At 40.0% G+C, this 24,637-nt stretch overlaps 3 protein-coding genes across 3 annotated transcripts; 1 reads left to right on the top strand and 2 right to left on the bottom strand.

Moving 5' to 3' along the window:
* Positions 1-314: 314 nt before the first annotated feature.
* LOC146161486 (cytochrome P450 2J4-like) lies at positions 315-3,837 on the bottom strand. The gene is made up of 5 exons (XM_083385171.1): positions 3,112-3,837; positions 2,588-2,741; positions 2,054-2,135; positions 1,759-1,978; positions 315-725 (listed from the first exon to the last, which is right to left on the bottom strand). The coding sequence occupies exons 1-5, from the start codon at positions 3,835-3,837 to the stop codon at positions 315-317; spliced, it is 1,593 nt and encodes a 530-aa protein (XP_083241297.1).
* An 8,923-nt stretch (positions 3,838-12,760) lies between these two features.
* On the top strand, positions 12,761-16,082 carry LOC146161485 (cytochrome P450 2D15-like). The gene is made up of 3 exons (XM_083385170.1): positions 12,761-13,643; positions 14,391-14,692; positions 15,669-16,082. Exons 1-3 carry the CDS (start codon positions 12,761-12,763, stop codon positions 16,080-16,082), a joined length of 1,599 nt encoding a protein of 532 aa, XP_083241296.1.
* Positions 16,083-17,107: 1,025 nt separating this feature from the next.
* LOC146161484 (uncharacterized) lies at positions 17,108-23,755 on the bottom strand. Its single transcript, XM_083385574.1, has 6 exons — positions 23,591-23,755; positions 22,561-22,754; positions 21,831-22,017; positions 19,459-19,599; positions 18,787-18,955; positions 17,108-18,439 (listed from the first exon to the last, which is right to left on the bottom strand). The coding sequence occupies exons 1-6, from the start codon at positions 23,745-23,747 to the stop codon at positions 18,298-18,300; spliced, it is 990 nt and encodes a 329-aa protein (XP_083241700.1). The 5' UTR covers positions 23,748-23,755; the 3' UTR covers positions 17,108-18,297.
* Positions 23,756-24,637: the final 882 nt, after the last annotated feature.

Genomic DNA, 24,637 nt, shown 5'->3' with positions numbered 1-24,637 from the left:
TCACTTGCGATCTTAGTACGTACATCAAGCGTCAATTTTGTACGACTGGTTGGCAAAAAACTAACTTCTTTGGTAACGTGACTATCTTAAAAAAGAATTGTCTTCAGTCATTGCTGGCTACCACTATGAAACAGGTTCTACCATAACTTAGGCTAATATAGGCCTAGCATATGTCAATAAATGTCTGCGGCAAACAAGCACAAGCTGGGATGGTTCAATAAACATGTATTAAAGAAAAAAAGAAAAGAAAAGCAGAGCAACTTTTGAAGGACGGATATCGGGTTTTTACCAGCACACAACACAAAAAGTCCTCTTTAACGTCGAGTAACCACAAGGGGGTAGGCGTAGGGCCTGAGGGTGACCACGCTCTCACCCTCCATGTCCACCTTCTGGCCGGGCGCCACTCGAAAGTGGAAACGACGGAAGAGACAAACGGTCTGGATGAAGTGCTCCATGTTGGCAAGCTGTTGACCCAAGCAACTACGTGACCCAATGCTAAAGGGGATCACGTTGGTCGACTTGACGAACTCCCCGCTGGTGCCGTCCAGGTGCCGTTCCGGGTTGAAGCGGTCCGGTTCCGGCCAGATGTCAGCGTCGTGGTGGACCGCCCAGATGTTGGGCAGCAGGATAGTGCCTTTTTTGAGTCGATATCCCATGAGTGTAGAGTCCCGTGAGGCGACGTGCGGTAGGCCCAAGGGAACTGGAGGCCGGATTCGCAAGACTTCCTGGACGTTTAAACGTATTGATATTGTATACTGCTTATTTTGAAATGAATTTAAGTTGCAGTCAAGTCATATGTGAAATAACTTCAAGTCCAAGTCCAAGTCAAGTCAAGTCTTTAAAAAAAATAACAAGTCAAGTCCCAGTCCAAGTAATCAGTTACCCAAGTTAAGTCCGAGTGAGTCCAGTAAAATTATTACTAGAGTAAGTCATCTCCAAGTTAAACCACTAATATAAAAATGTTATTACTAGAGTAAGTCATCTCCCAAGTTAAACCACTAATATAAAAATGTTATTACTAGAGTAAGTCATCTCCAAGTTAAACCACTAATATAAAAATGTTATTACTAGAGTAAGTCATCTCCAAGTTAAACCACAAATATGAAAATGAAAACGATAAAACATATCTAATCAAAAAATAACAAAAAAACAACGTGTAGCATCTTATCGTTTCACGTGCAAAACTTGATAGACATAGCTCAGTTTTATGTAAAAATGATAAATAAAAAGTTAATTTCAACCAAAGTCATTTGACTCAATGACGTTAGTCTAAGTCAAGTCATTTGTTGAAAAGACGTAAGTCAGGTCAAGTCATTTTACCAAAACGACCTAGACTTAAGTTTTTAAAACACTGCTGTTTATGCTGTAACACAAAATGTTGATGCGTGCACTAAACTGGTGTACGTATGCTTCACATTTGATTCATGTGTGGTTTGAACCTTATGGAAGTCATACACCGACCAAATCGGCATTGAATTGAAAACAGAAAAGCCGGTAATTAGAAGCTATCAGAAAATGTAAAATTGTGCACAGCTCAGTAACTTTTTTTCATTTTTATGGTTAATTTACTTACACAATGTTACAGGTATCATGCGCATGTTGCCAATATTGCCAAAAATAATTGCGGGTTCCGTAATCACGAACACAATGAAAAGCGATGTAACTGTTTCGGAATGGAGCTTTAATCGGAGGGCTGAAACCTATTTCCTAGACCTTTAGAAATATCAGCGACTTCTGCTTTAAAAAAAAACAAGTTACCTGTAAAACCGCCCTCACGTAGGGGAGCTTATTGAGAACGGACATCGTGGGCATTCCGCTCGGTCCCAGGACACGGTCGATCTCATCTTGGACTTTGACCTGGACCGTCTGGTACTCGGACAGGTAAAGGATTGTCCAGCAGATGGCAATCGTGGTCGTGTCCATGGCCGCCATGAAGATATCCTTGGACAAGTGGATCAGCTGAGCTTTGCTGAACGAACTCGGCCCAAGCGGTTTCTTCGGGCTGGCCTCGAAGTGCTTTTTGTGCTTCTTGGCGCTGTGGCTGTTTTTGTGCTTGTTGTGGCCGTTGTTGTTGTTGTGCGGTACGGCGAGGTAATTGTTGTTGTTATTGTTGTTGTTATGGTGGTGGTGGGTGTGTTGTTGATGCCGCTTGCGACCTGTAAAATTCAATTTTTTTAATTTTAGAATTGTAGTTAGAGTTGTGTAGGTTGACGTCAACATCCCAATGTACACAGGCTCAGTGGAATAATATTAGTCTAACTGTTCAAATAAACCAACTTTCCTCCATTCAATTACAAGTTTTATTTAAAACGTTTAAGGGGAGTTTAACCATATTCATCAGTAGTTAAAATTAAATGGAATAAAAAGGAATACTCAATATTTAGGACACCGACTCAATATTTAGGACATATTTTTAGGACATATCTTACTCAATAATTAGGACATATTAGCTAGTTTTACGAAATACAAATTGCATTTTTGCCTCGGCAATGGTCTGGCGGTACGTGGTAGTTAATATTGACCCTTTAAGTATACTAGTATAAAGGAACGTAGGCATTACACATACATTATAAAAGAGTCGATTTATTTTGCTTACGATTTTTTTCCTTCCCCATTCGTTTTAAATAGCTGTCGATGAAATCGCGGGACTCGTGACTCACTGACGACCCCTTGTGGACGGCTATCTCATTCCGGATGGCATCCTGTACAGATTGATTGAGCTTTATTCCACCTTCGTAAACCTGTGATATTACGTAGAATCAATAACGGAATAACGCAATTATAATAAATTTAGAGCAAAATTTTAAGATTCCCGTGCGCTGCAATGATTTGTGCGCTTGGTTCGTTTTGTAAAATGAAAACAAATGTGCTTCCACCAACCAATATTTACAACTCCTTAATAAATTTTAATATGTTTTAAAGCGGGAATGTTTTAATGCAGGTCATTTTTTCCCTTTAGGATTTCTACGGAGTTCGACTTTTTTCGACAGATCTATTTTACAAAAACGGCAAGAATACATTTAACCGGCGTGAGATATTCCCCATTAAACACCTCCAGGTAATTTATAGACCTCACTTTCACCTATCAAGCCAAGTTTAGCAAGTTCGCACCTTGTCGAAGACGGGCAGGTGCTTGGTGAAGGGCGCGAACATGGTAATGAGCGAAAGCACCGAGAACTTGTTCTTGTCAGTCAGGGTCTTCATCACCACACATATAGCCTCGCTGCTCTGCGATCTCTCGTGGCCGAACATGATTTGCGACACCACGTCCGCCACCGTTTCCAGCACCATGTCGTTCACCGGGAACGGCCGGGCCACGTCATCACCGCTGACGTCACAGAGGCGGTCGATGCGCGCGCACAGCTCGTTTGCGATCTCTACCAGTCGCGGTTCGAGGCTGCGCTTGCCCATACCGAACTCGCGGAGAGTGTGAAGGCCGAAGCGCCGCTGCTCAAGGTGGAAGTCGCCGCCGTTGATCATCAGCATTCCGAAATCATTGTCAAATACAGTGATGCCGTTTTGCAGCCGGTCGCCAAAGTCCGACGACTTGGCGAAGGCCTCGTTTATTGCTTCGACGCTGCCCAGCAGTACAACATCCCTCGTGGCGAACTTGACCCGGCACACGGCGCCAAAGCGACGGTTCCACTCGGCCATCTTTCGCTCTGGATACGACCGGATGTAGGGGATCACCCCCAGGAAGGGGAGCCCGTTGAGCCCCGGCGGCGCGCCCCTGGGACTGGCGTTCATGTACCACCATATTAGGCAAAGCGCTGTGGAGGCAATCGCCACCCAGCTGGTGTACGAGAGACGCGGGTAAAGATCAACCAGAACGTGCATGCCGTTGTTTCGAAAAAGGGTTGCAACTTAAAAAAATGAAATTAAAATAACTTAAAAGAACTGAAAGAAAACGAAAATATAGTTATAGTACACAAGTTGCACCGGAAGCCATCGCAGGATAACCGAATCTGTCGATCACACAACTAGCCTGCAGTGAGGTTTGAACTCATGATCTCTGGTCATAACGGGACCGTCGCTCTACCAAGTGAACTACACAGACTCAGTTATGGATCACAGTTGTGAAGAACACGTACATATATGTGTGTGTACATTTCATAGTACACAAGTTGGTATGAATATAGGTACCCGACCCTGACCAGACCTCTTGCGAAACCAAATAAACAACCGACGACCTAACGCCTTGCTTTGAGAGATAGATAGATATTTTATTTGCACGTTGTGTAGTGATTTTGGAAAACAACTACAAAGAAACGAAGAAATTAAAGTGAAGGGTGACGAAAGACCCGAAGGTAGATTGTATAATGTATACGGGTACGGGTACTGAGAAGAAACAAAACTATATATAAAAAAACACCAAAGAACACTTGAGAAACAAAAGATTTTCGATAAAACACAACAATAATTATAGCAGGTTCTATATTACGAAATAAGAGATACGGTAAATTTTTAACTCTGGGCAGAAGGTCTGGTCTTAAAATGGACTAAATTCCTTTACGGTTTGCGTTCAGGGCAATATATTACTTGGAAATTAGACCGGGAAGGAACCAATTACTACATGTAAATACAACAGCAAAGCTTTGGCGACCAGGCTGAACTCTTATTAAGTGAGATAGCATAAAAAGCATATACAAATGCGAACTTAATTAATATGAGCCATGTCTCCGTATTTCTACCACAGTTTTCTCAAATTTCGAGAAAAAAAATAATCTCGACCGAAAAAACATCTATATAGAAAACATTGTTCTCGACCAGTCTCAATAAATCTAACCTTATGAACCTTTACAGTCGGCAACCCAATCACATAAAACGGCGACGCAGTTTTGGGTCGCAACCCATAGGTTGAGAAACAATGCTGAAAGCGCATACAAATCGTAGTCCTGTACGTTCCGTAAGGTGATAGCCACGAGCACGACCAAAACTCTCTTTCACGAGACTTTACATTCGCCATTGGTCATTTAGGCAATCGAATCAAACGATTGATGCACGTAAGTTACCAAATAACGGGTATAAAATCATGACTATCTGAAAAACGCCTAACAAGTGACCGAAACTAACTAAAAATAGAAGTAGAATGTTAGTTAACTTTGGCCTTTCGGCAACAAAGGTAGCCGTCTGTAGTAGGGAGCCTAGCCGTCTGTAGTAGGGCGGAACCACAGGTCGAGGATTACAACCACCGGACTACTAGTATGAAACGTAAAAATGCACTATGCGTAAAACATTATACAGAGAAGATTAAAAAAACAATAAAATAATAACGTGCCAGATATTGTTCGATGCTGAAAACGAAATGAAGACACACTCGAAAGGTTTAAAATGTTACCTACTTCTATACATGTGTTTTAATTTTCCTACTACGTCTAACCAAAAACATTTAACCGTTTTCTACTATACGTCCAACCGAAACATTTAACCGTTAAGCTTCAAAATAAAACTGGTTTAATGTTTTAGGTTTAACGAGTGTTACGACGTTAAAGCGCGACCAAAAGGATTCTCTTAAGGATTTGCATTCAAAAGAGTCGAAGTGAAAACCGGGGCTCACATAGAAAAGTGCAGAAAAATAGGTTTAAAATTTACCAAATATTATCGATTTATAGGGGCTTGCATAGTTTGAAAACCCCGATAAATCATCAATATTCAGTATTCAGTAACTTAAGCCAACGAAGTTGACACTGTACAAATCCTAAAAACTCCAATAAGTTTCGGTCAATCCTGTCGCAGAGTAATCGAATGGTCTTACATGGAACAGAAAAGGCACAACGAGAGGCAATTCGCGTGTCGCAAAAAAAAGTAAAAAAGAAACGACTTACAACAATACAAAAAGATTTGACAAGAAACCTAAGCAAACTAAAAGAGACTTGGTATTATTAGTTAAAACTTTACTCAAACTTGACTTGTATATCGCTTACTCACCTGCTTCTGATAAAATATGCCGATATTTAGACCTTATTTGCAGCCCCGCAATAAGAATTATTAAAACAGCCTTTGTAAATATCCATTTCCTTGTTAACAAGCATTTAAATTTCAATGAATACGTAAAAGTAAAATAGTTTGAATCTTTTACTTGCATAATTACGGGTTTTTCAAATATATATAAGTTATTGAATTCCAAGCAAATCAAACGGATGTTCAGCTTAAAATCAGCATTGGAAAAACACACATTTTAGTACCGTTATCGGCGTGAAAGAGTCGTCTTGCAAACCTTGAATCCGTTCTAAAAAGCACATTTAGTCCTTAAAACTTTTCAAAGAACACTTTTTAGCAATCCGGGTGAAATGCCCGCCCTGTTAGCCTCTGCATGTATTCTGACACAGCGACGCTGCGTCCGCAACAAAGCGACGCTGCGTGCGAATCACATCACTGGTAACTAAAGACAAACACGGACACGCCTTTATTTTCTGTTGGCACTGACGTGCGATATTGACTCTAACCACCTTGGTATGCATCGGTAGTCTGCAACGAAAGCAACTGTAGAAAAAGAGTCCTGCACTTGCTTGCTCTTGGCATGGACCTTAATCACTTGGTAATTGCGGCCAAACGCAAGGCCATGTGTTTGAATTCCCCGCGAATCCTGTGGGCTATGGGCACCTTTAAGACAATCTCAGTTAATAATTGAAAACCGTTTGCGCTTCAGTTGTTGCAGAATACACCGAGCTACTTAAGGGACATTAACGTCTTATTTTCTGTACGGCCCTTAACTGTTGTCGAACATTACTGTCGGTCACTGCGATTAGATAAAACTGCATTTGGAATTATCGAATGAAACAAATATTTTTGATATTTTTTTTCATTTCATGTTGTACGTTAAGGGTTATTACTACTTAAAACTTGAACCCTTTTAGCTTGTGGTAAACTAATAAAATAAAAAAATTGCGGCAAACTTTTACAAATCAATAATTTAAAACATTAAAGAGCCCTCACACGGCACTGAAATAAGTAGGCTAAATACCATTATAATATCAGTTTTACAAGGTATGTTGAGCATCCAAGTCTTACGTGTTTGTTTGCCTATGAGTAATCTTAAAACTTTACTTTCCTGAATAGGAAAAGTTTCGCGACACACATAGGAATCTATTGAGGCACATTAGTGTGCCGCGGCACACCATTTAAGAATCACTAACTTGAAAAAAAATTGAATCAGAAGCACATAGTTAAATGTTAAAACAAGGCTCCTTTGTGATAAATTTTATGTTATTCGCCGTACGTCGAGACATTAATAATACTAACAATAGTTTTTTAAGATTTTTAACCCAACACAAGCTATAACTTTTTCAAACAACCTTATACAATGACGCCTTTCCTTTTTATTCGGACGCACAATGCACATCCTTTGCTATAGTCAACAATTTACGTTCGTTTCCTGTAATGGAAAATATACCGATTACCGATACCAATTTTACCGTTACATTGTTTTAATCTGGTCTAGTTTATTTTCTTGTTTTGGAATTCCGAGTCCCGGCCTACACTAGTCCAGTTTACCACAAATCTACTAACTTAAATAAGGTAGATATCCAGAAATCCACTCATGGGTATAAAAACAACTCACTGCCCTCACAATCCGACTAACATTATTTTTAACTCTGTTTTTTCGCTAAAACGTCGTTTTCAATTTTAAATAAACAAAGGTTGTAAGAAATTAGGAAGCATTTCACCTCCTGAAATACAGTATTTTTTTCAAATTTCGTAATACACGATCTTTTAATGTCATTTGCTATTGTACGACTGGCTTTGTTTGTGTTTACCCTTACTTTAAGCCAGGACTGTGGAGTCGGTAAAAAAAATAAGAGTCCAACTCCAGCCAAATGTAGGATTCCGTCAAGTCCCAAGTCCGTCGCTGACTCTACAACCTGTATTCCACCAATTTACCTAACTTAATACGGTGGATATTTCACAATTAACTTATAGAGGGACATATATTTCAATCACTTACAATACATGGTTGGAAAATATCCACCGAATGCTATTCCGCCTTTACAACTTACAGTTGGTGGGCATATCAGTTTCATAAATTGGTACTTCGCATGAGCACGTCGGAATCAGGTCTCATGTAGTTTTACGTGGTCTCACTCGAGTTACGAGTCCAGAGTCCGACTCTAGCAAAACAAACTGACTCCATCGAGTCCCGAGTCCCGATTCGGAATCCGACTCCACAGGCCTGAGTTAATTTAGATTAAAGCTAATACGATTTAAATTATTTTTTTTCAAGCGCTTGATTTTATTTTAGAAAGACATTAAATTACTGCCGAATACTACCCAAATTTTGATTGAATCTGGACATAAGAAACATAAAAGTCCCAGGAAAGAGTAGTCTATAGTCTATCATTTTTTTTCTTTGATAAAGATACTTAATTTGATCATCGTCGTGAATAAAGAAAGTTTAGCCAGAGAATATCTTTGTGAAATTTACGATTTATTATCGAAGACGAATCATCTGATCAATTTCCGACTATGAAAAATCACGAAAAAAATTATTAGGATGTTTTATTCTGCAGCTAAACTGACTTAGTGTACACTTGTTTAGTTCAATGCACTTGGTTATTAAAATATTTAAGACATTCTTTTTTATTTAAAATTATAAGTGGTGTTTATAGAAACAAAATTTATAGTCAATGTGCAAGTCAAAATTGTATTATCAGTTTGTGCATGTCAAAAATTAGATAAGAACACTAAATGTTTATTTCGCAAAAATATGACATACCGATAATACGAAATTGCGACCGGTTTTCAAAAATTCTGCCATCTGGCAGTTCTAAACTGTTATGTCCTTGAAAGTTTCCCAAAATTTTACCGCAGACAAAGCAGCTTTAAGTCAACAATAGCAGTGAAAGGCTACATGAGAAATCAGTGAAAAATACAGTGGAATGTGCCGGAAAGATATCAGTGAAAAACAGCAATAGGCAGTACGTGACGCTTGGTACACTGTGGTACGGGAAGGTGCTCTTTTTCGTTTGCGTGTTTGCGTGTTTGCGTGGAGCTTTGCAAATGCTGAGCGACCTTGCCTTCTGGTAAGTGACGACTAGCGGGTTTCGGTAAAAGGACCAAGCACTCAAAGTTTGGCAACAGATTGACGTGCACATGTTTGCCGCCGGTGAACGTAAACGGTACGCACAGCCACACTAACCAGCAATGTTACCGGCTTCCGACAAAAGTTGTTTAGTCACACATTAATAACACGCAGAATTACGATATTTATGAGCTAGTTCTCGTAAATTTCTCGCCGGGAACACCAAATCGTCATTTGGCATACATCAAAGGGAGGGGTCTGGAACAGTTTTTTTCTCGGAGGGAGCGGGTAGTTTAACAATTATTGTTTTAAGCTTTTACTGTTTGATGCAACCAAATATTGAATTAGTAAAACTTCGGAAAATCCCCTAAAGGAAATATATTAATTTCTTCCCAGGGGTAAGGAATAAAAACAGATCGTTACCATTTTTTTTAAATGTCAGCACATCTGTTTTGTCTTTAAACAGACATTTGTACATTAGTTTGAGTTAAGCGCGGTTATACAAGGAAAATAATTAAAAAAATAAATAAAATATTTGCACTTTATCACTTTAAGTAATGTAAAATTTTCGATAGTTGTTTTACAAGCACGATCTATTTTAAGTATTTTTTAATAAACACATCAATATCCGCACGTTTAGGCTGTGACCAACCTCGCTAAACGCAGTGACCAACCTCGCTCGAACTTTGAGAAAAATGAATCCAGTTTTACGTGGAATGATCCATTACGTAAAATAACGCGTAAGCGTTTGCATATGAAAATCTCAACAAGACCAAGGAAACAATATGAAGAAACGCTATATAACCTCCACAGGACTCCGAGGCCCGTCTGGCCAACTTGCCAATGAAGGAAAAGGGCCTCATGTCGATGGAGGAGTTCGCCACTGCGATGAAAACGATTACACCACTGGCCAGTGAATCGCTGTTACAACGCCTCACGTTGGAATGTGTGCTTACACTGGGATACAACATGGCGCCCATAAAGAGACTAGCAGGTGTGAATTTGATGAATAAGGTAGAGAAGGGTGTAGGCTTGTTTGAATTTGTTTTAGCAAGGGCGGATCAAGAATATTTGTTTGGTGGGATAATTCATTCTCCAATGGGATATTTTGACAGTAGTAAAGTGAATTTCTGGAATCCGAAGCCACGCTCTAACAAAAATAATCATGACTAATTTATACAAACATGTTCAAATGCCATCATATAGTAAAAAGTATATATAATCACATAGTCAACAAAAGCAATTTATGGTCGTTTTCGTTACAAATCGCAGTTGTAAAGCACTAAAACATTTCGAAAACAATAAAACTGCAAGGTTGCTCAATATGTTGTTCAAAACAACGCTTCTATAATTACCCCAAGGCCCTCAACTTACCATGCAATAATCAAATCCTATAAGCCACGGCTATCGAAACTGTAAATCGCGAAAACAGCGCCTTTACAAGAAGTTAATCGGGTTTACAAGAATCGAATGTATAGGGCTTTCGAATAACATGAAACAGCCCGAGGGGGAAATAGCTGGAACACCTTTCGCCTACATCCCAAGTGCCTTGTCAGGCAAAGTCCACATCGCGAAGTTTCGCATTAGCGCATTTGAACCGGGGTTACGAGCGGTGACCGAATGTAACCCGTTTGGCATTAACAAGTGCAAGAGGGCTAGGCGCGTACCGGCCGCGAGTAACCCCGAGGGGTGTTTACGCGCCCGCAGTTTGACACGTGACTTCAAGGGAGGCTCGTAAGGGGCGTTTCTGCAACTTGCTGTTTGCCCGCGGTGGATGTTTTACTGTCGAGCGGGCGAATACAAGCTGGTTGGGAAGAAAAAATGTGCTAACTACATAAATACTGTTTTGCTACGTTTTCTAGCCGACACTAGAAAGGGACTTCCGTTGGCAAGGCCAGAAGACTTTTAGACGCGACGCCACGGTCTTTGGGCAGCAATCTTAAAGTTGGCTGAATAATGAATTGCAAACTCAAAATTATCAAGTAGATTGACGTTTTTGGTTTTGTAATCAATTATCAAGATTACAGATCCGCGAATAGTGTACCGTTTCTTAAATTTTCATGGGAAATTAGCTAATAATAAATGGCTAAATAAATATAAAACAAATTGTTCCAAGAAATTCATGCTATACGCCTATACGGTTTTACGTTGTTAAAAACGTTAACGTGTTTTTTATATCTGTAATGGTCAATATTATGTTACAACCTGTTTTTTTTTCCAAGACGAAAATTACCAGGTTTCTAGGGAATTGCAAAGCTTTTTATCTTGGAGAAATTTCGTCTCAATTCGTAAAAAAATCTATTTTATTCTTGGGTTTTATAATCCATATCAATTAAATGATAAAATCTGTAGAATTTTCTACGGTCGTTTATCGGATTTCTACTGACTGGATCTTTAATTAAAATCGGGCCTTACTTACAATTTCGAAAAAGAGTTCAAATATCATCCATTAAAGAAATCGCCGATCAATTAAATAAGGAAAGTGTTCACTACTAATGTTTAGTGGGCAGCACAAAACAGAGAACGTCTACGCATTGAACGTTGAAGTGTGAAATAATTATACGTCTAAACCTGCCCTCCCATAATTCGTTAACAGAATGATTTGCATTGAGCTGGTTTAATTATACGACTGACTCGCGCTCCATGAACAAAGATAGCCTTATGCTGAGTTTTGAATTTGTGTAATACTGCGCATATTAGCTACGCGTATTCGTCGAAGAATGCAAATTCTTTAACTATTGATTCTGTTGCTGAATGCAAAGCGAGAAACTGTAGACCGCCCAGGTTTCACCGCAAATAAGCACTATAGCAGCGACGCGCCTTTTCATCATGGTTGGTGTATGCAAAGCGGGCACTTGTGAAGGTATATTAGATCGACTGGTCACTGGCACTTCATACATCGTCGAACAGCAAGACATAACTAGTGTTTTTTCACGAGCTTAAACGAACTACCTAATGTTACTGTTTTGCCACCGTATAGAACGGGTTTACATAAACGAGACGAGAGGCTATTTTAAAACGTTATCGATTGTTGCGTTCGATTTTTCCTAAATGAAAACATATTTGATAAAAATTTTAAACAAGAAACTAAATGCCTATTTCAACATTAGGCTCAAGGTTTTGGTCGTGTAGTGAAAAAGTTTATAAAGATTTTGTATTGGAGCTGCAGGCCACAGTGCTCGGATTAGAAACGAAAAAAAAATAGTGTCTTTACGGTTTGTTAGTTAGCATGTATCTAGAGCCAACTGATAATTGCGTGCTGTTCGTTTTTAAAGAAGACACAACGGGTCAATCGAACTTTACAATCATCAACCCATACGTCAAAAATAGCTTTTGGTTGTTCAAAGTAATTAAAAAAAAAACTTTTAATATCATCGAACCGATTTTGTGAGAGGGTTTTCCGGAGAGCGGTTTTTAAAAAAAAGTAATTTATCCCAAACGCCAGCCGTTACGGTTGGTCCAAAAGCGACTTTTAAGGGTTATAGATGACAGTTTATGTACAGTACGCGTATGTGTATATAATATATATATACAGGGTTTTTTTAAGGTTTGGTTTGGGTGACCGCTAAGTAGTTTTAAGAGACCGCAGGTGTTTCATTTAAATACCAAAAAGTTGCAAGTCCAAAATTTGGGAAACCGCTGGAGAAATTTCCAAAACACCTTAAAAAAACACTTCATTGATCCCACATTATGACTTTTTTAAAGGTTACAAAAATACACTACAGCAAAATAATAACCAAAATGCAAACCGAAAACGAACGGTTCTACGCGGTCTTTGCCAAACCGGCAATCGACGCCGTAATACTGGTCGGCCTGGCCTGCTACCTCGCCTGGCTTCTCTGGAACCAGCGCGCCCCAGGCAGCCCACCCGGCAAGCGGGGAATCCCCCTGATCGGCGCCGTCACCTCGCTGCGCGCTCACCCGGAACGCGTGATCGCCAAGTGGACACAGAAGTACGGCGCCGTGTGCATGGTCAAGATGGGACTCAAGGACGTGGTCGTCATTGGCAGCGCGGAAGCGGCTCACGAGGCTTACGTGAAGTCGACCAGCTTCGGCGACCGCCCTCAACCTTTGGAGATATTCAAAGGCGGCTTTGGTATTTTGATGATCAAATGCGGCGACTTCCACCTCGAGCAGCGGCGCTTCGGCCTTGGAGCACTCCGCGAGTTCGGCATGGGCAAGCGCAGCCTCGAACCGCGACTGGTCGAGATTGCAGACGAGCTGTGCGACAAGCTAGACGGGCTTTGCCTCGAAGACGGCAGCTCGCGACCGTTTAAGATCGACACGATGGTGTACGACGCCATTTCGAACGTGATCTCGCAGATGGTGTTCGGCTACCAGGTTTCCAGCGAGAAGACGGGCTTTCGTCGCCTGCTGCACAAGATGGTCGAGCCCAGTAAACTTCACGTTCTCGTCGGTGCCATGATGGTTGCTCCCTTCCTCCGCGTGCTCCCGTTCTTCCGGAGTATCGTCCGCGATTCTTCGCGCTTCCGTGACGAGTTAAACGCCCTGGTGGAGGTGGAGATTGAGGATCACGTGCGGACCCGGCATCCCGGCGATCCACGTGACTTCATCGACTGCTTTCTAGATGAGATTGAGCGCGCCGGACGGGAGTCACCCTCCAGTAAGTTGAGAAATATTTGTACGCTTGGCATGGCGTGTAATGGGCCGCTGTTATCTTGCAAGCCTTAGCCTATCTGACCGTTGGCGGTACATCGATTTCTAGAGTGACATTCGACCAGATAAGATTTGGGAAGCAAAATAAATACCGCTACAGGCAGTGTTGTAACAAGTCCATTTTAAGTCATTCGTAAAATAACTTAAGTCCAAGTCAAGGCTTTTTCAATTAATCAAAAAATTATGCTGTTGCTACCAGTATATACCGAAAATAAGTTCTTCTGTTGGGCGTTGTGTGTTGCATTCCCCAGATAGAGGTTCCCATATTAAGCCGAAACGTCGGACAAACAAATAAATACCAGAATAACTTATGTTCAGTTTGTTCGCCTTTTAATCGGCTTTAACACTTAAAATGCAGGTGGCTACGATTGTGTTTGCTAGGTCTTTAGTGGTCCAAGTCGCTCCTTTTGTTTAATTTGAAGCGTATATTCTGTCAATAATTTGTAATGCAGTTTACTATTTGTATAGCATTTTATGGCATGCTTTTCAATACTGGTGCTCTGGTGAAATGCGTGACACTTTTGGTTGTTGTTGACATTTTGCCCTAGTCATTTTTTTCGTTTGTTTGACAGAATACGAACTTGGAACGTTATTATACAATTATCGATGAGTGATTATTTGCGTTTCAATATAACAAGCATTTTACCTCCGCCGTGGTCAATGCAATGATAAACCTTTAAGCTATCGTGTTCAGCAGTTGAGCAAGATGCGGAAGACACAGATGGCGATCTCAAGGACTCCAAGAACAACCCTTCCGCAACGTGGAAGAGAAACTCCTCCTTCACCCGGATGCAATTAAGCAGCTACGTCTGCGACCTCTTCATGGCCTCTACGGACACAACCTCCACCGCCATCACCTGGATGATCCTCTACCTCTGTCGGAATCAGGAGGCGCAGAGAAGGGTTCAGGAGGAGCTGGATGACGTTTTCGGCCAGAGTGGCTTTATCACGATGCGGCTACAGGACAACGTGCCCTACTTCAGGGCTGTGATTCAGGTAGTTTTACTGTTATTTGTTTTTGTTGCATTGAGTTGTGCAGAATGCAATTCAAATGAGCTTCCGGTTTAAAGTTGTTTTAGATTCGGCCTTTACCTCCCAACTTTTTAGACTCGGCCATCACCCCCCAACAGAACGTTTTTTAATGGAAATTCGCTTTTTGTAAATAAAAAAAAATAAAACCTTATTAATTAATCAGTAATACCTCTAAAGTTCATCAATAATACCTCTCATAATGACTTGTATTTAAATAAACCTATAAATTTCAAAAGGTGAACTACGGGTATATTTGTTTTAGTCGTGATAGATGCATTTCGCATCATTGCCAAAATAACCTCTTTAAAATTGTCAAATTACACCGTTAGTTGACATAAGCAACATGTTAAGAACAACCGGTCGAATTTATCCCTTCCCAAATCCGAAATACCGGATTTATTAACTTGACTTCTACCACAAAAAGGAGCACTAAGTTTTAGGATAGTGGTAAATTAGTACCGGTACGAAATCTGCTAGGCTGAATTTCAACAGCAACAAAGTATTTAGTTTAAGAATACTAGGAAAGTTGCATTGAGTTGTGCAGAATGCAATTCAAATGAGCTTCCGGTTTACTTCTATTGTTTATTAATGGAAGTCTCGAGGAGTTTGAATTTCATATACCATGGATTCTTCTGCTTGGTTCAAATAGCAAATGACGTTCTTGCAATGCTAATTTCAGTCAAATATTTTTACAATTTGTGATAAAGATTCCAACATTTTGTATTAAAGGCCTTGGTCCGAGTTTGAATCAATCAAACTAATTTCCAAAGCCTTTAAACGGGGTATTGCTTTTTCACAATGGTCCAGATTGTATTCAGCGTTTTTTTATTTTAACGCGGATGGTTTTAGACAAAATCAGCATTCTCGTTGTATATTTTCCTAATTAAACCACCGTTCATACGATCGCTAATGTATAACACTGCTAATCCATACAATATAGGAAACCTTGCGAATCCGGCCTCCAGTACCTCTGTCGGTGCCGCATCAGGCTTCTAGGAGCGACACCCTGATGGGATATACCATCCCCAAAGGAGCCATGTTTCTCACCAACATCTTCGGAATCCACCACGACGAGAAGCTCTGGCCAGAGTCGGATGTCTTCCGCCCGGAGCGCCACCTGGACTCCCACGGTTCCTTCGTCAAGTCATCCAATGTGATGATGTTCAGCGTCGGGTCTCGAAGCTGTCTCGGCCAGCAGCTTGCCAAGATGCAGCTCTTCACCGTGGCTGCCTCGCTCTTAAGGAGGTTCGACTTCACACTGGCTCCCGGACAGGGCAACATCGATATGCAGGGTGTGAGCATGGTCAGTCTTCGACCGCCCGCCTTCGAGCTGATTGTAAAGAGAAGAGCTTGAATGACCGCTACTCTTCTATACGCAAGCTATAGAACCTTAACTGTCTCTAAGTAAAAAGCCTATTTTCATTCGCCGATGTCATGCAATGTTTACAACTCATCAGCTATTGTTCTTCCACGGATGTCGGTTTAATCTATAAAACGCGTTTATTCTTCCTGGCGATTTACTGCTAGTTAGATCGTCTCCCTATAGAAATATTGATCCAAGGCCGGAATATGAGGCTATTTTTATTAAAACACTTGCTTAAAATTCCGTTCGACGCGCTAATTGTTGAGTTTGAGTGTACGTTTTTTATACTTCGGTTGTTAAACCGTTCCGTTATGATTTAAAAGCGCTTTTGAGGTAGCCTTTGTAGCTCATTCTGTTAAGTGACAGTCCCAATATGGCCGGAGGTCGTTAGTTCAAACCTCACTGCAGGCTATAGGTGTTTTTCTAGCGTGACTTGCTTGCATCATGATACGTAAGCCGTTATTGTTTGTTAAAAAGACTTCAGAAAGGCTAGATACAGTTCTTGAACACGTAAATGTGTATTTATCTATCGTTGTTTTTAACACAGATTGGAAATGTGTGTTTGCCTGTCCTGGCGTTATCGGTTTACTAGCTTTTACCCTGTACTTATAGCCGACAAAGTAAAGAAATTAACGTTCAGTGCTCTCATATCTGTTCTGTTTTTGGTGATAAACACAGTTTCATATTTACCGCCAAAGTTGTTTTTTTATAAATTATTAATGTACATGCCTCCGCACCGTTTGCCGTTTTCAATGCAATTGTTTTTTGACCGTTTTGTTCAAGCAATTAAATGCATTTCTTCTATGAATCTAAACCCAAGAGTTATCTTTGCCTAGTGAGACGTAAGCGAATTTGAACTTCATACACGTAAGATAATTTGAACTTCATACAGAAGGGCGTATCAACAGTTTAAGTAAGTGACCATTTGAAACGTTTTATTGCAAAAACAAGCAACTACGCGAAAACGGCAAGAAATCATAGAAAAAGTCAAAACACAAACAGATTTCAGAGTGGCCATGACAACTGGTGAAAAAAAGAAAAAAAACAATTAAAAATAAGTTTTAACAAACCAGAACCGTACAGTGCTCCCCTAAAAAGCCTTTAGCAAACGTTTCATCAGTTTTATTTAAATAAAATGTTAAATGACCAAACAAAATTTTGACACTATAACCGTAGAAGGAAATAGCCAGTGAATGCTGGCCGATTACTAATATATATAAATGCTTATAACCACTATGTTTCATAATGCACAGTTCATCACAAGCCGTAATTAGATTTCTACTTGACGGCATTTGAGTTTTTTGTGAAAGGACAAGTTGCATTACCTTTATGAGTTAATGTGACCAGACTTCGTTTTTTTATAGAGACTTTTTTAGCGATGTTAACGTACCTTATAAAACGTCGTGAACACATGATAAATTTGTTCGTTTGACTCTTAATTTGTACTTTTGTCCATCTCTGTACGTGTTCAAAGTGCGATTCAAGTTACGATAAATGCACCTGGCAAATTTTATAAGCAACACCAACACGGCTTTCCAAAGCTGAAGGAGGTCGCTTAACGATAAATGTGACCGCAATATAAGCCTAGAGCAAATTTACCTTTGTTTGACTGTGGTTAAGTATACAGCCTTAACAGGCAAGTTTACCAATATGGTCGTTGCACAGGACATGGCTTTGTTGCATGTTAGTGCATGTTACCAAGTGTAAGCAACATGATATGTAATAAAGACAACAAAACGCAACTATAGGGGCTCAGTTGTTTTTAACAAAGTGACATGTTCTCGTATTATGAAGATGTATATAGTTTTGTGAAACTTAAATCAAAAACAAACGCCAATACCTAATTGCAAGAGAATACAATAATTAAAAAACAAAAACGACAAAAAATGGCTTGAATTTTAACCGGCTACAGCTAAATTTATCGTAAAATTTCGATGCAGTCTTACTCTTGAAAAATGGTTGCAGCACAAGTCTAGGCAACAAAATAAACGCTTATGTAGCGAAGCAGTAAAATACGAACTAGCTGTGATTTCGTAAAAGGAAAACAATTCCTACACTAGTGGCATGTGCACATGACACCTAAATGAAAGAGTAAATGCGGGCGACCGCCTTGCCTTGTAACACGACAGCCAAATATTGCACGAAAATTACTGCGATGCCCTTGCGTTAAAAAGTATCCATCTATATATATACGGTTGACTTGGAGCTAGCATATGGCCGTCGTTTGTTTCCGTACACGCCTGGCGTATCTGTAAAAGAAAAGCACGTATCTTGCAAGAAAACCAGCGGCACTCATCACCATCAAGCAAGCAGACAAAATCGGATTTTGTCGTCCCACTGAGCCGTACCTGAAGGACAAACAAAATCGCCTGTTAAAAAGATGTGCTTTGCAACGTAGCCTATACCGTTCCCTGCCAGGTTTTACGCCTTGTAAATTAATGAGTTTGGTCTCAGTCGATTTAAAATAATCCTCGAAGGTTCACATCAACTCCTATTCAGTTGTATTTGAAAGGCGATTGGTTTGATAATGTGTTTTACCTCAAAAATAATTAAACGGCAAAAAAGCGAAATAACTATTGTAAGTTTGTCCTATACATCGTTTAAAATTTCCGCTTCAAATAAAGCTGAAAAAAAAAACACTTCTGACAGTATACAAATCGTAAAAAAGCTGTTTTTTTTGTATTAATAAATTTACCGGTTTCGGATGTACAGTCCGGATGTCGCGAAGAGAAGAGTCGGAAAAATGCTGAGGGTGAAGCGGCAGTAGGACTCGAACACGAAGTTCTCCAGCATGAACCACACGATGGTGGCGGCCAGCAGGAATCCGAGCATTATGGTGCCCGAATCCTCTGCCGAAATCAGGCCTACGGGAAAGCAGAGCGAAATTAAAGCATCAAATTAAGTATCGAAAGTTACCCGTGTGTATGGACGTAATTAGGGATATTCCATAGGCCTAATATTGCATTACATTAATTTCCTAGAATTTGCTCTCGGCGCTCAAATCAGTAACTGATTCGAACATAAATACACTCAACGATCGATATATACATAGAAACAATAAAGTGTAAATAAAAAGTGCAAAGAAACAATAAGATGTGAATCTATTCGTATGATGGTTCAGTATTTCATTACCTTTTCAATCCGTTCACAGAACTATAAATATTTAATTTATAAGCAGAAAAAAATAGTGCTGTTTTACTTATTTAAAAAATTGGAATTTTTTTACCGAAATAAGAAACACAAATCGGCTGGATTTTTACAATAAGTAAAACATGCTGTATATATTCACAATTCAATATGACCAGTCAGCCAAATAAGACTCCCGGTGTTTATTCTTATATAGGTGCTTTTAAGAAACGGTAGTTACCTCTTTCAACGGGAACAGACACTCCTGGGCTGTCGTGGAAGACGATGACCACGTTGAGGTTCAGAAGAGTAGCCGCTGTGATCCAGGTGCAGAAGACCCCCAAACCGTTGTGGATGAGAATTCGCACGAGATAGAGATACACTGCGTAGACATATAATAATTATAAAAGAAGAGTTTCAAACGAGAGGCTTGGTAACAGATTTCTACGACTTTACCAAGAATCAATTAAGTAGGCCGATATAACGCCAATAGTTTTCGGTATTTAAATACCTAGAAGTCGTAAGTTATATAGCCTACCTCCAAAGCATTGCTTGTTGAATAAAATAATGGCTTCATATGATGAATTGTGCGTTTAATTTTACCGAACTGAATTTTAAAAATGTTTAGGGATTTTTTTAGCTTACTGAAGGAACGGTTTCTTGGGGTTAAACAAACGGTTACATTTGCAACTAAAAGGCTATACTTCAGACCAAAATTAAGTAAATAGAAATCATTTTGTGATGAGTAACTTAAATGGGGCTTTACAAAGCACTCCCATCACCTCTGTTATTAATTTACCTGTAGGATTTGTTATGAAAATACCCACGTGCCACGGATAAGTTAGATATGCATAAATCAGATTTCGAAGCACGCTGTGTTTTGTCGTCCCGTAACTACTGTAAGAGTGGACGTTCTTGTAGTTTTAAGAACCGCAAACATCGGGCGACCTTTCGCGGTAAACCTCGGTCGAGCTGCTTTCCAGTCAGCAATGTCGACCTGCCCGCAATTCGTCGCGCTTGTCAGGGCGACTAAACGGTCAAAACAAACTCGCAAACAAATTGTTCAACTTGCAATACAAGCGTTCCTCGGCAACGCCGTGAAATCGAACAATAAACGATAAACACGAGCGCGGAAGGATCGGCTGTACAGGCAACGAGCGGAGGAACACCATAGCGCGCGCTAAACGATGAACTCGCGCGCCCCGTGACCTCTGATCAACAATTCGGAGAAATGACCTCTGTAAGCAATATGAATTATCCCCCGCCCGTAAAAGTATGAGTTTTCACCGAAGTGATTGGTACACGCATCTTATGCGATAAAAGACTGGACAAATCAGTTTATTGAAAATGTGTTTAGGAAACGGCTGCAAAACTGAGCCGTGCTTAAATTCGGGCCTTGTAAATAAGCAATCCTCAGATTAGAAAACAAAGCTTGAAAAAAATCTGACGAAATGCGAACTGAGGGCCTTAGCTTCATCTAAATGAACTGTACACATAATCTACAACAAAAGTAAAAATGATTGCTTCAAAGTCATTAGAGGGTATCACAAATGTAAAATGAACCACATTTTTTGAAAACTTCTCAAACGATAAAGCCGCTTTTTACGAGAAATAGGATATTGCCGAAAGAGGTTTTGTTTTAACCATTTAAACAGTGTTACATAACTCCGAGCTCTCTTTTTTTGTTCTTCGGATTTGCGTTCAAGATAAATTTCCTCGCTCATTATGCGCGTCGACATGCCCTTGACGGTTTCGCGACTGCTTTGGCGCCCGAGACAAAATAAACAGACTGATAATGGCAATGCCACATTCGTAGTTCGGGTGCTCGCACAGAACCGCACAGCAGGCCAGAGTCAACAAATCTTAACCTCGTTAAAGGTTCTCGCAAAGCACCTAACGAAACACGTTAGGTTATCTTGTAACATGCTCACTTTGCGATTTATTCCGCGATTTGTTGTCTTGTAACGACAAATTGAAAGATTAGGGATGGCAAATGGATGTGCAAATGAGCACAAAACGCCTTAGTTGGAACAGAACTTAACTCTTATTATGAAATTGGAGTCCAACCCTGACAAAATTGATTTCAGTAAAAAAAAAACTTACGCTCTTTAATAATAAAAATCTTGAATGTATCGTTTTTACCAATTCCTAGTTCTCCATTGCAACTTCGAAAACGTTCCTCATTTTTGTCAAGCCGATATTATTTACGCTTTGCTTGTGTGTTGGGTTTGTTATAAAATACAGCCTCGTGACAACAATGCCATTTCATACTGCACAAAGCGAGACAGCGTACACCGTATCTTTCAGCTCAACACATTTGGCTGAAACGGACCGAAAATAGGACAGAAAGAATTAAGAACAGTTTGCAATTACAAAGTCAAAATAAACTTGTTTTATTTTGGTGGGCACTATTGCCTAGTTCCCCCCATCCCCAAGATTCGAGTACCACCTCGTACATAAGCGATCTCACAGGCCTCCAGCCGCCCGGATAGCCTTCTTGCGAAGAAAATCAAACAAAAGCATATTCTCTGTTGATCGTCCAAAAAATGCAAGTCAAGCTCTCAAACCTGGCTTTTTCACAATAAAGACCATTAATTAAAACAAAAACTTTACCTTTGTGCTGGTGTTTGAGGAAGGCCACATGCCGCCGAATCGACCTGTATGATGTGGCCAGGCAATACATAACGCACACCGTAGCCTGGGCGAGAAAGTACAGCGAAAGCTCGAAGATCTCGCTGTCGAAAGAGAAGAGCCAGCCCACGATAGAGGCGAAGGCAAGCATCCACGAGTAGAAGAAGCACTACAAAAAGGAAAAATGTGTGGTTAATCGATACTTTAGGTATTGGAACTATACCTAGCACTTTTCTCTTCTACAGCCTTTCGTACAATATTACATGGTATATGTATAGTAGGGAAGTAGGACAAAATCCGATCGGAGCCGATGCCCGATGCCAAATGATAGCATCGGAAATCATTCCAAAACCATGGTGCTTTCGGTGTCGATTCGAGTCCAAATCAACATAAGTATTTCAGGTATGATTTGCAGTGAACGGTAAATTCATCACACAATAAAAGGTTGGCAACTGAATATAACTTAAATTCTTAACGCCTAAGTTAATTTTAACCTACAACAATGTGAAATATATGACATATGAAAGTTTCAATTTAGTTTATTATGACGTCATTTGATATCGGATCGGACCGCGATACTTTTGTCCAAAATATCGGGCATTGCTTTCGGAATAAAATGTCAAGTATCTGACATCCCTAGTAGGTAGTAATCGTGGCGTCAGGAGTTCAACAAAACTTTTTATATGTCGCAAATACGAACAGAAGCACTCACGTTGGGCAGAAGGTAGTCGGTGCGCAATATCGGGTTTTTCGCCGGTCTGATGCACAAGCTGCTCAGCATGAAGGTGGCCGAGATAAAGTTCCAAAAGTAGATTAGCGGCCAGAGGATAGCGAACACCCAACCGGCCGGCGTGATGTCGATTGGATACTTGTCGCTCAGCACCTCCATGTTGTGCTTAAATAGGCCTGTTCGGGGGCAAGGTTTATTAAGGACGTACACACTGTCCCGGCCTCTGAACTACAAGGTTTTAGAAAAGACTTACACTTATGTCCATGTGTTCATTTGTAAATGGTAGAGAGGACACTCCTCATTACTCGGCCTCATCATGAGACTTGCCTATTTTACGCTATATTACAAAATGCTTTTATCAATCCGGCTCAACTTATTGATGTCTCGTCTGACTTTATTATTTGCATGCGAATCGAGTGAATACTTGACTATGTCTAACAAACGGACCGTCGTAAAGAGTAATCATTTTTTTCATAAAACGCTGTTTTGGTGGCATTTTGTATGGAATAGTACAGCTTGTTTTTTTACAATACTCCTTAGGTTCGTTAAACACTTATGTCAACACAACACTGCAAATCTTTAAAGTGAACGCTCATAAGACCAATTTTAAGTCTCCTTGATAGTTTTTTTAAATTTACTAAACACGTTAAGCCAGTGTTTCGCAACCTTTTGGCTTGCGGCACCCTACAGAAATTGTAAATAGTTCGCGAAACCTTTGATCGTATAATTGAGTGGTTAACTGCAACGTTAAAATAAACGAGATCGAAACAGCATATTAACTGTGCAACAAGGTTGAAAAAAGCTTTTTAATTTTTTACACATATCGCACACAAAATTTGTATCAAGACTCTTAACAATAGAGCAAAAATTGGAATCTTAAATAATTTGAAATATCTATCGGCATCCTTGAGCTTTAAAAATGGCACCCTAGAGTGCTGCGACATCCCGGTTGATAACCACTGCGTTAAACTTTGAAAGAGAAATAAAGAAATATAGCTTTAATATAACATACCCGGGGCCAGGAGCTTCACGTTGGTGCCGAAAGTGTTGACGCTGACTGGGACACTGTTGAGGAAGGCGAAGACCGGAGCAAAGACAAAGATCACAAAGGAGAGGAGGATAAGGATGACCCGGTGGGTGACCGGAGGAAACTCAAAATTCTTTATCATCTTCTTTGTCTTCATTATCCTGGCCGTCATACCGAAGTTTTGCAAAGATCAAAATTTTAGAAAAAACCTTCAAAAACGTAAATTAACAGGACGTTACAGAGACAACACCATATCGGAGGAGAAAGCTATTTTAGAATGTCCCTGACATAGCATTTTACTTGCTTTGTATTCTGCAAAAATTAATTCGAATTGAGGAACTGACAATGCTAGTATAGGCGAAATATATATTCCTTTAAAAAATGTCTGATCCTGCTTTTACTCGGGTTTTTAAACTTTGCGTTTTATTGTTCAGCAAAGAATATTCGATTGCGGTGCGTCAAATAAAATTGCAAAAAACTAACACTTAAGCACATTTCACTTTATATACATACAACTTTATATGGCTGCACAATATTTCCTTCTTCGCTTAAGACCAAAAACCTGCTACGTGAATTTATGTGGACGACTGCGACTTTAGGGCGTGTCTGAAACGTGCAAAGGAGGAGCCGCATGTTTGTTGAACGATAGAAAAGAGGTTATTGCGATGTATTGCGACACTAAACATTTCATAAGTTTTCTCGAAAACAGTCTACCTGAGGCGCTAATTGTGGTTGGGCTGTCTATGTACTAAATGCCCAGATATGACGTGGGTTTAAATGCCCAGAAGACATTAGTTCTGTGCGACAAACTGATATTTTTTACTTGTTCAACCGTTCAAAGTTTCAACATCCACATATAAAAAAGGCCACCTCTCAGCAAATCCTGCGAGCAAATTTTCAAGTAAAATCGCTTTGTGCCTCTCTGAAAGAACTTTGTCAATTCACAGGCCACACCTTAAGCTTTTAACCGAATATGAAAACGTTGCCATATGCATGGGTATTTAAAGGCGAGACTTCAAATTGCAATTTGTT

Source organism: Ascidiella aspersa, chromosome 3 (genome assembly GCF_963924565.1).
Source record: "Ascidiella aspersa chromosome 3, kaAscAspe10.2, whole genome shotgun sequence".
In the NCBI taxonomy this organism is placed as follows: domain Eukaryota; kingdom Metazoa; phylum Chordata; class Ascidiacea; order Phlebobranchia; family Ascidiidae; genus Ascidiella; species Ascidiella aspersa.
This window is presented reverse-complemented; position numbering and strand designations above follow the sequence as displayed.

Bases quoted from the DNA above. Each gene is read 5' to 3' on its own strand.
- LOC146161486 (XM_083385171.1), bottom strand. From the start codon at position 3,837: ATGCACGTTCTGGTTGATCTTTACCCGCGTCTCTCGTACACCAGCTGG. The intron at 2,742-3,111 runs GTGCGAACTTGC...GTAATATCACAG, and splicing joins ACCTGCCCGTCTTCGACAAG to GTTTACGAAGGTGGAATAAA. The intron at 726-1,758 runs GTAACTTGTTTT...TTAAACGTCCAG, and splicing joins ACGTGAGGGCGGTTTTACAG to GAAGTCTTGCGAATCCGGCC.
- LOC146161485 (XM_083385170.1), top strand. From the start codon at position 12,761: ATGCAAACCGAAAACGAACGGTTCTACGCGGTCTTTGCCAAACCGGCA. The intron at 13,644-14,390 runs GTAAGTTGAGAA...TATCGTGTTCAG, and splicing joins CGGACGGGAGTCACCCTCCA to CAGTTGAGCAAGATGCGGAA. The intron at 14,693-15,668 runs GTAGTTTTACTG...CATACAATATAG, and splicing joins ACTTCAGGGCTGTGATTCAG to GAAACCTTGCGAATCCGGCC.
- LOC146161484 (XM_083385574.1), bottom strand. From the start codon at position 23,747: ATGATAAAGAATTTTGAGTTTCCTCCGGTCACCCACCGGGTCATCCTT. The intron at 22,018-22,560 runs GTGAGTGCTTCT...TCCTTTTTGTAG, and splicing joins CCGACTACCTTCTGCCCAAC to TGCTTCTTCTACTCGTGGAT. The intron at 18,956-19,458 runs GTAACTACCGTT...GCTTTCCCGTAG, and splicing joins GTCTGTTCCCGTTGAAAGAG to GCCTGATTTCGGCAGAGGAT.